General features: G+C 27.1%; 1 protein-coding gene across 1 annotated transcript in view; it reads left to right on the top strand.

Moving 5' to 3' along the window:
- The window catches only part of LOC129960835 (uncharacterized), a 93,054-nt gene extending 87,072 nt beyond the window's left edge, over positions 1-5,982 (top strand). The window contains exons 3-4 of the mRNA XM_056074504.1: positions 406-585; positions 3,720-5,982. Of these exons, the coding sequence (XP_055930479.1) occupies positions 406-585; positions 3,720-3,955 (416 nt within the window). The 3' untranslated portion in view covers positions 3,956-5,982. The remainder of the gene's footprint in view (positions 1-405; positions 586-3,719) is intronic.
- The last annotated feature ends 10,276 nt before the right edge of the window (positions 5,983-16,258 follow it).

The following is a 16,258-nucleotide window of genomic DNA, read 5'->3' as shown; positions in this document are numbered from 1 at the left end:
TTTTCAAAATTTCAATATTTATTATGCAAGAGAAACGTAAATATACTCATAGAAAACGATTATGATATTAACTCACACTTCTGCACATTATCAAACAAATAACCTATTGGATGGCAATTAAAGCAAATCTCGAAAAATAATAAGTGCACAGCTATGCTTATCACTTTCGGATAACTCATTTTAACTAATTTTGAAAGTACTGTGTGTGAAGTGGTGTGAGAGCAACGGGGACATCTCGAACTTACAAAATTGGAAGAGGTCTGTAGTCTAATAGAAAAATGTTTAGTTATCTAAGATTAGTGTCCTGAGCTGACGACACAAGACACAATTTAAATACAATTGAATGAAATAAATGAATAACAAATGTTAGTTCATGTGTAATTTGACAATAATGACTTTTTTCAGGGAGCCACAGTTTAGACTGTTTCAAGTGCGTGTCAGTCGGTGGCGATAACCAACCGTGTGAGGATCCTTTCCACAACAACTATACGAAAGATATCCTAGAGGCACCCTGCTGGGCCGGGAGGAAACAAAGAGATGGAGTTTTTCCGGCAACGGCTTGCATCAAGCTTTCCGGAATTTATGGTATGATCGATAGGATAATCCAATGAGATGCGTGATAAACTGAGATGCCATTTAATGAAGTACCACTAATGAAATGGTAAAAATTGCGCTGCTCCTTTAATGTTCTTAAAAGATGCGTCGGGGAATGCGATTAAAAGATACGCCGTTCCTTTAAGCTTTTAAGATAATATACAGACAAACAGGACAAACTATAACCATTTAGGTTTAAAATTGTTTGACAAGTTGCATTCATTTCGGTGAAGTTAATTCTAATGTTACATAATTGATTGCTGCTATCGGAAAAGTCTTTTTCAATGTAGTCACGATATATATCAAATAAATTAAACGAACAGGAGATTTGATGTGAAACGAAAGGGAGATTTAATGTGATATTTGTTCAATTCAATTTGTTGTTACTATTTTTCTATAAAAATAACGTAATGTCCTGAATGAAGTGCAAGATCCAAATGTTATAGTTTACATATAAACTTTTAATTGATTTTATAATTAATCTTTTGTTTCAAATCAATTCTTATGTGTAATAAATTGTTATTATTATTATTGTTCAAAAATATCATGATAAATGAACTCTTTCTTTAGAAAGGTTCATGTTTGGAATTCTTCATTCAACTTTCAATGATTAAATAATAGAACAACTAAATTGCATATTAATTATATTTTTGACTAGAAGAAGAAATATTTTCAGAAAAGAATATTTTAATTAATATTTAACAAATTAAATAATTAATATTTTATTTGAATTAGTATTATTTTTGATTAACTGATTTGCGATAAAAATTCAAAAATTAAATTTTTAATTTATTTTTCCTTTATTTTTATATTAACATTAGTTTTACATAATTTTTATAGATAAGTACAGAAGCTGAGTAATATTTTTTAAAAAGAAGTTTAGATAATTTTTTGTGCGAAATGTAAATATCGCATATATATGTAACAAATTGCATATACGATCCGAATTCATTTTCAAAGATTTTTTTTCAAGAAGGATTTCTTGTTCGAAGAAATCGTTACAGTTAGTATTCAATACATATCTAATAATAACCATTAATCAAAATCAATATAAAAGAAAATTCATCAAAAAATATAATTAACATTCTTAACTGGGGCTTCCATTTAAATATGAGCAGATTTTTTTTCCTTTGTTATATTTTCGTTTCATAGGATTTTCAGCTTTTTTTTTGGACAGAAATCAGCTTCAAACGGATCAAAAACCATGTTTAATTTTTTTTACATCTATTACTATATAGAAACAATCACAAAACATAAGTATTAAATTTTACTTAAAAAAAGCCATTTTGTCAGATATACCTTTGGGATGATTCATCTATACATCGATAAAAAGAAGTCAATTGAGTCACTAAAATTACATTATCTTAAATTAGGTTACAGTATTTTCCTCTAAATATAATTTTTTTAGATTTTAAAAATTAGTTTATAAATATTTAGATTCTTTCTTAGACTGCATTCACATTTTTATGTATTTTATTACAAATCAGCTGCTAGGGTGTACTAAAGGCAGGTGTTGAACAGGAAAAAAAGCATTCTAGAAACTTTATTTCGAAAGAAGAGAGGCTTTCTTTAGAGATAAGAAACACTTTTCGGTAGAAGACGTCTATGATAGATCGTTATTATGTTTCCGAAGTACTTTATTTTCAGTGAAACTCTGCTTTCTTTGGAATATTACGAAAAACTCTGAAAGAGAAACTTGCTGCGTTGGCAAGCAAATAAATAATGACAGGCATATTCGCTGACAAACAGAGTATTTTAAGCTATTGAGAAAAACAAACTTCAAACTTCGAGGATTAGACGTGTTTATTTCGGTTGAAAAAATGTATAATGTTAGGATGCACCCAATATAAATCTTTCTGTTTTTATTGTAATATTCCAGGAGAAAAGTTCAAGAAATTTGCTTTCTCATGTGATAACTTTATAATTTATAAGCAAATTATATATCCTTTCGCAAGATCTGGTATTACACAGCTGATATGTGAATTCTGTATTCTTAACAAACGATTTTAGGAATTTGCGAACATGAATTATTGTACTTTTACACTTTTCAAGAAACCAGAAAAACAGTAGTGTAAATTGGTGGGAGAATGCAAATTGAAATTTAATCTGAATGACCAATGAAAAGTGTCTTAAACGACAAGAATATATTAAAGACAAAAATGTAAAAGTGGGGCAATTCTACGTATGTCGAAATTCATACAATTCATTTTTTTTCACTCGTTGCATTTTGTTTATATATCTTATTCGTAAAATCATATAAAAATATTCCTGTCTTTATAAAGTTTAATGTAGCAATTAATAAACTTTTTCAATAATAATTAAAATAATAAATTATTATTTTCATTTCATTAGTGACGGTGAACTTAGTATATAGATATTAATGTCTCTTCAGAAATCGCTATTAATTTGAATAGAAATCGGATGGCTTCTTTTACATATTTATTATGATATTGTATGAAATCGCATATTCGTATCTTCTTAGTATAAATTATTTCGCTTCACGGTTTGATTTACATTGTTTTTATCTGATGCTTATCTATAACAACTCTTTTATAGTTGTTATAGATAAGCTGAAGTTCACCTACTGGTTGTAACTTCATTGTTTTCACAGTACAAACAGATTAATTTGAGTCAAAATTGCTTTGTATTATATTAAGATAACTAAGCCTGTTTACAGACTTGCTGCTGATACTAAATTTCTAAAACTCAAGGGTAAGATTATATTGAACTGAAAACAGTTTTTCATAAATTAGATATTTTTATATTTTTTTTTATTTTTATTTAAAATTTCACAATCATGAAATAATACTATAACTAAAAATTACTTGTTAGCAAATAAAAAAGAAAGTTAATCAGCAATATTATTTAGCATCATAAAGTTACAAATTTATTATTAGAAAGTTAATTAGTAAAAAAACATTAACAAGATTAAATAATGATATTATAGCTAATATTGTAGCATATTTTTTATATCTTTTCAGGTTCATTGTTTTATGAGATTTTAAAAAAAAATATTTTCTTTTTGAAGTAAATGCTAACCAAAAATTAATATTCATTTATCCATTTGTTAGATGGAGTTTCGAAATATTAAATTTTGTATAAACAGTTTCTTTTTTTGTTTTCAGAGGATTCTGGTGAGACAATGATTGTTCGCGGCTGTGCTTTAGATAGTGGAACCCTTACCATTGACACCGAAATTGTTCGAATGAGTCATTGCGGAGGATTCTATTTCGACAACCGTTACGTTAGCGGCTGTCTTCAAAGTTGCTCTGAAGACGCATGCAATGGAACCTCTTCAAAGTATTCCTGGAGCTGGATATATATTTTGATATTCCTTATACTCATGATACAAGCTCAGTGATTCAAATGAATATAAGATTCTTAATGATCTTCCTGAAGAATTAGTATTGCCAGTGTCGATATATCGTCTTTTTGAATGATTATGATTAGACGATGAAAAATCATCTGCATGAAAGGATATTTCATTCTAGGCGAAATTATATATAATCTGAGTAAGGGAATTTAGAACAGAACTGAATTCTGAACCATTTAGGTTCATGTGAAATTAATGAGAGGATCAAGTTGATATGGATTTTCAAATAAGAAGAAAATTATTTTCAATCTGCAAAAGAAATGCAGAGAAATTGATTTAAATGCATTATATTTATGACATTATATTTTAATGTATATTATCCATACAAAAATATATTTGCATAAATGGAAAATTATAAATTATAGTCCAACAATAGCTGAATAACAATAACAGTGAGCATGAAATCTAAATTTCTAATATATTTCTGTATTTGTTCCATGTGATCAAAGCTGAGCTTTTTTTTATATTTAAAAAAAGACATTGTGCATTTTTCTTGATAAATTAGGATATATATTAAAATCGCATAGTTTTGAGCAATTTCTATGATGCCTGTAAAATAAAAGTTGGTCATCACCTGAGAAGAAAATTAAATAAACTTTTCTTGCTCGAAGTTCATAAACAAAATGTGAAGAAACTTTTCATGAAATGAAGATTAAATTTGCCTATTTGTTAATTCTTAAAACTTCAAATATCTGGAATTCATTAAGCCTTTCGAGCTTCATAGTATATTAAAACTTCATGATTTTAATAATCTTTATTGTCATGTTGAGAAGAAATTAAATAGTGACGTCTGTCGTGTATGGTATATGAATCTTAAAAATTGGAATAAAATGTAACATAACACAATATTAAAGTTGGATTCATCATGGTGAAATGCATATTTACGTAAATGCTAAAAATATTCCCTTTTTGACTCATAGATAAGGCTCAGCGTTGTTTTCATTATACAAGAAAGACACGGAAACTAATGTTATGGAGATATAGATTTCATATAATTCATGCTTTTGACGTATTATTCTGATTTGTGTATTATAAACACTATCATAAACCTTCATTGTAATGAACTTTTAATGAACGAAAAGCGTCAGAAACTAGTAGAACAAGCAAAGAATGTAATAATTATTTCATATTTATGTACAGATTCTATCTTCTCATGATTTAAATGTATAAATTATAAAAAATTAATTTGTTTCAATTGCACAAATGATCGAACAAAAGAAGCTTGGAAATATAGATTTCTAGTTGTTAACTACTTAAAGATTTGGTAAATATATTGGTGATATAAAACTAAGCACCAACTACTTAACAGCAATGTGTTTGTTTATTTATGTTTTCTGACTCTCTAGTTCTGAGAATAAGACAGAGAAAAAAAATCTCTCTTTTTAAAGTTTTTGAAATGATCTGAATTGAAATATAATCTTTATGACTTAGCAACAATGAATAGAATAGTAGCTGTATATGTTAGTTTAGTATTTCCAGTTGTAGATTTCTTTAGATTTCAATAAAAATACTTCCATACAGAAGGTTTAAATTTAAAACAGTTCTGAAATTTTAGTACGAAAATGTACTGCGTGATTCCATAAATAATCTGCTTTTATCTTCTCTAATTTTTCGAAGTTAATATGAATAAGGCTCCTTTTTTTTATCTAAATTATATTTCCCTTCCAATTTTTGCAATGCTCCTTCATCTTTATGTGTTCATGCATCTTCTGGTTTCACCCTCTCCTCCTTCTACTTTTAGCTGAGATAATTGAAAAAACCCTCCTTGTTTATGGAATGAACCAATAAAGTCATCATAAATGAAAACCTTTTTGATTTTATTTAGCAGAAAATCATTGTTATTATTTTATCTGTTAAAATTAATAAATTATTAAAAATACACTTTAAACATGCTATTGTAAAACAATGGGCGCATAGTGAATCTTAAGAAATCTTTAACATTTGGTAATAAGTTTATTTATGTTATCAATTTGTAAATCTTTATATAAACTCCTCTGTGTATATGCTGCATTACATAAATATAACGCAAATGTTCAATAAATATAACTCCAATATGAAACAATATTCAGTTTGCTTATTTTGATGCTTATTAAATTATTCACCAATATTTTTTGAATAAATATTTATTTAACTATTTATATAATGTAAATAATTTGGATCTAGAAATGAAGATTTGGAACAACCATGATAAATTAGAAGGAAACCATCAATACTGAATTTTTTATTGCATGAAAGCATATTTAAAATGTTTTTTTGTGCTGTTAGAAATAAAAATGTACAAGATTTCATGTACATTTCTTAAACTGTAAAATAAAAATTTAATATGTTAGAACTCTATTCTAAAGAGCTTCGGTAAAAAGATGATTAAATTCAAATTCATCATAAAAATTTCCATTACATATTTTAATAAATATGCAAAAGTTTTTGGTTAAATGCTTAAATGTGATTAAAAGATTTAATTAAACAGTTAAATGAAGACGTAATTAATAATAACTAATATCTGGACAAATAAATTTGAATTCACGAAATTATTAAAATTAAATTATAATCTTAAAAATGATATTTTGCAATATTTTGATTAAAATATTTTTTTTAAGTTTTATCATTTTCCTATATACGAAGCAAAACGAATCAGTCTAAAAAAATTCTAGAAGAAAAACTGCAGGACATACCTGATGCTACAGCACCAATTATTGAATTTAGCACCAAGAAGGCACTGAAGAATCAGTCATCGTATTTGTCCAAAATGATATCAGTATACTCTCATCTGCCAAGCCATCCATATAAGTCGTTAGTTGGTCTATTAGACTTCATAAAGCCATTGTTAGAGAATTTTAAGTATCAACTTCAATTTAAGAACAGTTCCATCTCTAATAAAAATAATTTAAGATAAAACATATTACAAAAAGAGCACTTTCCTTGTTCTCAAATGTTTAACAAATAGAAAAGTGTCATACGAATGCAAAAGAAAGAGTTTAAAAATATCTCCGCCGATGAGAAAGATCAACTTCTGTTTTGGCGTCTAGCAACTCAGACTAATTTGTTTATTTTATATGTGCGAATAAAGCTGAGCATGAAAAAAATTAGTTATGTTATCATAAACTTCACGTTTTATTTACATTTTTATTTTAGATTCTACAAAGATCAATGATTCATTACATTCTCTTCTCACGGGACAGTTCTATTTTCTTTCAGCATTTTTTATTTTGTACTTGGCAATGCCATTTTTTGTTAGTGGATTACTACTTGTTTCAATCAGTTTTAATAATTAATTTTGATTTGATTACTTTTGAGGCTTTTCAGTTCATAGAATTCCGAACCTTTATTGTTTACTTTTAATATTACAATGTATTTTCATCTAAAATGGGCTACAAATTATAATTTTTTTTTATTTTTAAGCACACTGCCAATAAGCATGAGTTTTAAGATATTATTAAGATAATAATTCGTTTAAAGGGACACGTCTTCTAGTTTTTGTATAATAACGAAGAGCAGAAAAAAAAACAGAAACAGAATAAATTCAATACCACTTATCTGTAGGTAATTAATCACAATGTCACAACTGCACGATAAATGTACCAGTGTAAGTTATCTTACATCCATTACACATTGTCTTTTACACTAGACTGTGACGTAACGTCCTTTTTGTCCGCCTAAATATACAACAGATTATCTTACATCAGTTACAAAATATTTTATATTGTGCTGCGACATCATTCTTTTTTTCCGGCTAGATGTAGAATGGATTCCAAAATTATACTGGCACAACATACTGTAAGGTTTAATTATTCTTTTATTTATCAATAATTTTTATAAAGCTTTGCAATATTATAATTGCAGCAAGGAAAGTTCTATTTTTTAAATGAACAAAATTGAAAAGTAAGGACAAAAAGCTTTTTTTTAAAAAAGAAAAATTTGTTTTCATTACTTGATTAAAGTTTGTCATTTCATGATAATAAAGCATAGTTAAAATTAAATAAACAACGACATGCTACTTAGATTTGAGAAGCATCACGTGTATATTAATTGTCATTATTTTAAAAAAAACTTGAAATTTAATTAATCTATGAATAAAAGTTGAAGCAAGTAATAATTAAATATTTTATACATATTTTACAGTACTTCCTATAAAGAACCGCAAATAAATTTACTCATACCTTTAGACAAAACTCATTTGAATTTTGAAATTCTTCCTCAAGCAATGTACTTTTGATGAATAAAAATCAAAAATGAATTAAAAATTAACTGAATGCATAGTAAAAAATTTGAAAGCTAAGGATATAAAAAAAGTTTCATAATTTCTTTTCTTTTTCAGAAAAATAACTGAAATGAAACTCGGTTTTAATTTTAAGCTTATTAAAAATTCTTCCTTCATATTCATAAACGTAAATCCGTTTTTTTTCTTTTATATATTATTTTATGTCAAACTTTTTGCATATATATTTAAAGCACAATTTACACTATTCATATATAATTTATCATCAAGGAAATTAAAATATTTGTTAAACACTGGTAAAAATATCTCTCATTTTCATCAAAACAATTCTGAATGAAACAATTTATATCGTACATAACGCTTCAGCTCTTGTGTCAAAATGGACATAACACATTGAATGTCCTTATAATTTCATGCAAAAGGAATCTAAAATCGCAATTTTAAAAAAGATAATTTAAAATGATTTTGTGTAAAAATAAAAAATAAAAAGATATTTGTGAAAATAAATGGATTTTAAAGTTCTTTCAACTTGATGATGTATAAACTTAATAACCTTTCTATGATCTATAAACTTAATAAATGAAAAATAGACTAAACTTGAGAGATGATGTCGAAAAGAATTAAATTCCCAAAGCATCAACCATTAATTGTTTAAGATATCTTAGTCATTAAAAAGAAAGTTAAGGAAACATTTCAGTTTCTGAAAGGAACATTTCAGTTTTGCATTCTTTTCCTGACTTGAAAAATGTCCCGATTGTTCAGCTTTTGTCCTTTTTACTATATAACTCATATTTTTTAGAAAATATTTACTATATTTAATTTTAAAACTGCAGATTAACTGGAGAATCTTCTTCTCTACTATTAATATTCAGAGAAAACAGTAGCCCAAATTGAGATCCTTGCACATTTTAAAACGAATCAATATGTGCTTATTCTGATTTTAGTTGACAAAAGCAGAATGTTTTAGTGAACTAGAGATTAATATATGAAATAAATACATTTTATCCACACCATAGAAAAGCTAATTACTCTACATTCATTTTTTCAGTTTAGTCGACTGAATCCAATTAGCTTCGCAAACCACTTCAAAATACAGCAATTTCTTATATATTGCATTCCTTATTATGTTCGCCGTTTCGAAGTTATTCAAAGTTTGGCCTCCGTTTTGGACACAACATGTGAAAACTGGTTAAGGAATGAAACCATCTAAATATTTTCTGAAAAACTTTTAAATAAGTTCTTTTTAATTTTATGCATCCAATGAAAACTGCAGTAAAAGATTTCTAATAATATTTTGAACGATTGCAATTTTTATTGAAAAAATTGACAACGCCCATTATTTTTCATGCACCTATTGAAAAAGTCAGATGAATAAATAATATTCCGATCAAATGAAAAAAAAATCTGCTAAATATGAAAATATTTAAGGCGTCATCAATAATGATTACTTATTTTCATTTTATTTTGCCCAAATTGTTATTATTTAGCTAGAGTGAAAAAAAAGACGTTATCGATATTGATGTTTAATAGAAAGTAAAAATTACTTCTTTTTTTTCTCACTGTTCTGAAGATATCTATTGCGACTGGGTTAGTAGCTATTGAAATGCTGTTTCCGAGAATATTTTATAATAATGGGAGTGAAGACAAATTTGTTTTTCAAATTATAAAAACGTTTTTCATATTAAAGTTGACTTTTTTATTTCTCTTGAGGAGATACCTAATATTTTAATTGGGGTAAAACCTACCAAACTCAAAAATTATTTTTAAAATGGAATAAAATATAATGAAGGAAAATTTCACTTGTTTCTGAAATAAGTGATAGACTGTTATATATTTTTAACTTCAATGAACAAATTCTACTTCAGTTCTTATACCATTCAATTGTACGTATAAAAATAGCATTTTGATATACAAGTTAAATTTCTTCATCTCTTCTTGCAACGTTTTAGGAAACTTCTTTATATAATTTTTTTTCTTCGCTTTCGAAAGAAAAAAGTATCTTTCTCTTCCGTTTTCTATAATACCAAGAAGCCAAACAAATAAATTATCTTTATTAGTAGCGGCTTATTAAAACAGAGCAAGCTGGAATTCGTCATTCTAAGATAAAGATAGTGAAACTATAATTGATATTTTGAGCAGAAACCACGGGCATGTTTTCCTGTTGCGATAGCAACAGAAGGAAAGCCCCGTCGAAATCCGTCATTGTCTCGGCCGCATTCCGTAAACATCTCCATAGTGATATCACGTAGCCTCATAATAATGGTCACTTCTAGAGAAGCTTTCTATTATTGTAAACAGAAACTGTATATTTGTGTGCTTTCAGAATTTAAACAAGACAGAGTTCCAATTCTTAATATGGTTCTGACACTTCTTTGCAATGGCGAATATTGTGGCCTTAGGCAAGGAGCATTATGAGGTCCCTATTTTAATGAACTGGTCAATTAATTTCATATTTCAGCACATTTTAACATGTTAAAGGTTTTTATAGATTAATCGTTTTAATTTTATTAACTTACTAAATATATTTCTTTTATCTATTAGGGCTCTAGAATATTTGGCATCAACGTTTGTTTACGATATAATTTAAGTATACGTTCGTTGCTTATAAATATTTTAATAATAAAATGAAGTAATGAAACGTATCAGAACCTATCAGTTTTAAACGGTCTTTTTGTGTGTACGTGTACTAAATGTTTGATTTTTGCCACCATATTTTAGAAAAAACATTAACATTTCCAGGTTTGCAACATGTCTATAATATTTTGTAAAACATCAAACAGCAATTAAATTTTCTGCAGATTCCTTTATATTAATAATATTTTATGATTTTATGATAGAAAATAAACTTTTAATTCCCAAGCAAAATAAATTTGATACCGGACTTCAAGAATAGAATTAGAAGTAATAGAGAGAAAGCTAAAAAACAAAATAATTGTGGAAGGGGGAAATGAGAAGCTCATTGCTATTTTCATAAAAAGAAATCAAGAAAATATCACGTTTTTGTCACGTTGTCACGTTGCACGTTGAAAATGTCACGTTGCACGAAATTAAATAGTTTTATTTTACTTGATGCTTACTGTTCTCTTTTCTGGATATGCAAGTGGAGATTTTAGTTTGTTTTAAGAAAATAATTTTCTCCTCGAAAGAATCATAAGCTTTATTCTTATTTATTAAGGGATAGGGAGATATTTATTCCTACATTAAAAAGCTTGATTTAAGTAGGCTATTTTATAAAGAATGATCATAAATTAATAAAAAAAATAATTGCGAATACTTACCCTCTAAATTTTTATGGCTTTTCTCAAATTACTCCACATTAAATGCAATGAATTTATCAAACCTTTTTCCCAGTGCTCAAACATGTACTGGAAGCCATTTTTGTCATCTTGTTACTTTAAAGCCTTCGTTGTCAGCTGACCTCTTCAATGGAATTTGAAACCGAAAATATGCAATAAAACATATCCCTTTTTAATTTCAATTTCTTTTGATTCGACATGCAAGTTACTAAAAAAATTACATTCTCAGCTCAATAACTCTCATTTAATAGCATGAATTGTGCTGTTTTGTATTGGTTAAAATGCTTTAAAAAAGAACAGCGAATAAAATAAATAATCCTGAACATAATTCCTTATTACATACTTTACTTTTTTTTACATGATTTGAGTCACACTTACAAATCTGAATTTTTTAATTACTATTTGATGTAATATAGTTTTTGAAATATTTTACTTTCACGGATTCTCAATAACATTGCATTTTTTTTAATATTTTTTATCTTATCAGTCATTTATTTGAATAATGTGATTAAATTTTTGATTTCGTATCCGTGATGCGCTCTCTTAGTGTCTAAGAAATTAATGAATACAAAAATACACGATATTTGTAATACTGACTTATAAGTAGAAGACAAAAACGTCGAAAATAATTAAAATTAATGAATTTCTATTTTTAATATAATAATGAATGTCTTTTTAATTATTTATTTTTATCACCAATATATTTCCACATTTTCAGAATTGAAAATCTCTCTCTCTCTATCTATCTATCTATCTCTCTATCTCTTTTTATTTTTTATTTTTTTGCTTCATTAATGATTTAGTGAGTAAGAAAAAACAGTTCTTATAGAAATAAAGTGGTATCTTCCAGTATTGTCTGCAGACTTCTATTTCTATCTAATTGCACTTTATTATGCATGTCACCTATCTTTTATGAATTCTCTAGCCGCCTTTGGCGACCAGCCGGTCCGCCAATCTTAATGTTCGTTAAAATTTTAATAATTAAATATTTTATGCAATTCCTACTTTAATAGCTTCTTCATCAGAATATTTTAAAATTTCAAATTTTGATTGTCATATAATTCACTCATAATATTATAAAAGCCTTCAATCATAACGTAATATGTATCTCTCTAATATTCTGTTAGCTGCCGTAGAATTTATGCTTTAAATTAAAGTGGAAAGGATTAATCTGCAATTAATATAATAATATTTTTTACTGAAACAAAGCATTTTTTTATAATATGATTATTGAAAACAGAGTCACTGAGCGTTTAAACTTTATGGGCTCGAAAGAATATCTTTCTTAATTTATGTAATATCTCAAGAATTTGTCAACAAAATTTTCTCAGATTCATCATGAGCAGATCGATTAATTAACAATTTTTAATTTTAAATGCATCAGACACTAAGAAAATAAACAAAATCGTTTAAAATAATAGATCGAAAAATGTTAAGCCTAGCCTTATTAGCGTGGGGGAAAAAATTGAAGCCTTACTTATTTGGCGATGGGGAAAATGAAAAGATTTTTTTGGCAGGAAAGTTAGTTTTTAATTAATAATTAAAATTCTAATTAAAAATTCAAAAAAAGGGACCCCAGGGGCAAATTCCCGATCTCCAAGGTATAGCTGTAGGTCAAACGGTTTAGCCTGTAGAGCGCCAGCACACACACATTGAGCTTTATATAAGTATAGATTAAAGGAATTCTGCTGTTCTTTACCAATTTGCAATAAACTGGCACTTCTAAAAAAAGATCTTAGCGTTTAATTTTCTTTACAAAATTGCGATAAAATAAATCATTATCCTTTTATATCCTGAATTGCATTTATAATTATTGTTTATTTGGAAATAATTTTTTTTAATTACAAAGATGAAAACATTCACGACATTGACCACTTTTACAATAATTATAAATAATAAATTATCAGAAACTGTCGCAGATGACTACTATTAATTAAGTAAAAATAAATACTGGAACCTAGAAAAGCTTTCTGTTCGGTTATTTCAAATCAGTTATTCTCTGAAGTGATGAGAGCTTTTTCTTAATAGCAAATCCATTGTTTTAATTCTTTCCTAACAAATTTTAAAAGTAATTCAACAAAACGTTTGACGTCATATGTAAGATAATTTCCGGTAAGGACTTTTTGACAGTTCTATTTAAAGTGCAATGTGTTTCCGACTTCAGTATCTGCTCAGTCAGCTAGACACAAAACTTGTCAAAGTTTTGTGGATAAGTTGCTCATTTTTCCTTTCCTTTGGTAATTCTGTGTAAAAATGGATTACTAAACTTCTAAAACTGAATTAGTAGATTCAAATATATGGAAAAAGATTATTAATTTTCTGCGAAATGAATCTGAAAGTAAATTTACACATCAAACATAAAATCAGAGTATCAAGAAAAAATCTAAGATACCACGTTTATTTCCTATTTTTATCAGGAAATATACTCTAAGAATATATCTGAGAAAAGTAATTATATGTACCAGGAAGTGTATAAAATTACTTCTGGCTTCTGGTGTTGAATAATTCCATGATCAAAGGTATGCTTGCTATAGAAATGCAAACCACTGGTAATTGCTTTTAAAAAATTGGATGATTTTTTTTATCATAAAACTGTCATTTTCTTTCCTTGATGGCTGTTAAATAAATGCCCAATGTATTAGAAAGTATCGAAACAAATTATGGAAATTTTTCAAGTAAACCGTGTTTAATTTTAGTTCCTTGAATTTTACTGTGCAAGATATTTATTTGCATATGCTGCATCAAACCTAGGTTGCAAAAATTATCAAAATTATTAAAAACATGATTACTAAACTTTGAAATTATTGAGTTAATAAAAGTTCGGTTTTTGTAATTTATAAATATATTATATATCTACAAAGAATGCATTTGACACACACATACGAGCGGAAAAGACTGATATCGTCCTTTGGATACAAATTTAATATATCGATACAAGAGACGTAGAATTTTTTGAATGAGACAAGGTTATTTCCTTTTCCATTTATGCATGTTATACTTGATAAACACGTCAAAAAAGTTATGGAAAACTCTGGAATGTCGTACAAAAATAATGAAATAAAATTAAAATAAAAAATATGAATCATCCGAATTGGAAACAAATCAGCTAGGTTAACAAAATTTTAGAAATACAAAATCTTATTCTATATAAAGGAAGACTATAATGTAAACTGTATTCTAGATGTAAAAAAGAGGGAAAAGATAAGAAAATTTAAAAGCAAGAAAGATAGAAAATTCCTTTATTACTCGGAAATGGGGTAATCCATTTAAATAAGACAATATTTTTATAGAAAACTTGTAGAAGTCTTGACCACATCAGCATCGAATTAGAAAAAGGTACAATCTATGTATTCTTTTTTTTTATCAATGTTAATGCTTTGTATTGATTAGTTTTAGAAGGAACATTAATTTGAGAAAGTTTTACTAAAATCTATGCATTTTATGAATACAAAAATTTGCTTTTAAATGCATTTAGATAAAACTAGTGGTACTTTTTAATGGAGTTCATAGAGGCTGAATAGCAAAAAGAGACAAACAAACTTGGAGACATTTTCAAATATGCGAAAACAAATAATTGGCGTGCGTCAGAAAGCAAATCCAAATCTTTAAATTGCCTTGGTTAAATAAACTTTTAAATAAATTTTAAAATGCAATCGGAAAAAATTTAAAAATTAAGGGCTTTTTATCGATTGACTGTTTGCCAGGATTATTGATTGCGATTAATATCAATTAAATCTTTCATTCATAACTTGATGTTTATGATTGCCTCAACAAATTATATTAAGTATTAAATTATTACAATCATTAAGATCGCCTTATTTTAAAAGTCTAACATATGTTATGTTTAATGCACATTTCAAAGTAGTTGAGTCGCATAAAAATCATCGTGTCATCAAAAACATCTCTGAGTAATCTGTTTCAAATTGTAGGTTGCTTTTTACGATAAAACAAGTCCAGTTTTAAATTTCGCATTAAAGCTGTGTAGATACCAAGAAAAATATTTCTTCTTTCACTTTCAACACTGCAAGAAAATCACACGAATAAAAATAGATGAAACCATGAAAATGGTTTGAATTCCATTGCAATTTTAAATTCAGTAAAAAGATTGCACGACAGTTAAAAAGGTATCGTTAAAAAGACATTTTTTTTCTAAAACGAATTAAATACTATTTTCGTTAATTATCACGAATAAACTCCAAAATCTCTCTCAACTTTTAATTACTCAAAATTTTAATTAAAATTTCGAAAAAACTCCCTCTGAAGTGCATATCTCCACCTTCCAAAATATATCTGTGTAAAATTTGATAGCTCTAGAGCAGACCATATGCCCTACAGAGCTTCAACACACACGCATTCTACCTTTTAATTAATTGAGATAATATTATTCTGAAGTGTTTCTTATTAGCAAAAACTTAACCTTAATTTTTGTTCTCGGAAAAAAAATTAAATTCTTTAGAAAGCATATTAAGCTTTTTAATCTCAAAAGTTTGCTGATCCTTGATGCAGACAAACAAAATTCTTAATATTCTTTCGTATTACTTTAATAATTTTAAAATCTTTGGACTTCACTATTCCGTAGTCCTTCTGAATGCTTGAAGATTGACGTATGTAATGGAAGACTGTTGTGATTAATTCACACGAGACCTGAAATTTCACCAACCTGTCACTCCTATCAAAATTTCGCATTGTATGCTTTGATGCGCCTAACATCTGGAAGATCCCGTTAGAACTGTCTTTAATCTGTCAACGGCTCTGCATTTTCCAGATAAATGCTGCAGA

Source organism: Argiope bruennichi, chromosome X2, assembly GCF_947563725.1.
Source record: "Argiope bruennichi chromosome X2, qqArgBrue1.1, whole genome shotgun sequence".
Lineage (NCBI taxonomy): Eukaryota > Metazoa > Arthropoda > Arachnida > Araneae > Araneidae > Argiope > Argiope bruennichi.
This window is presented reverse-complemented; position numbering and strand designations above follow the sequence as displayed.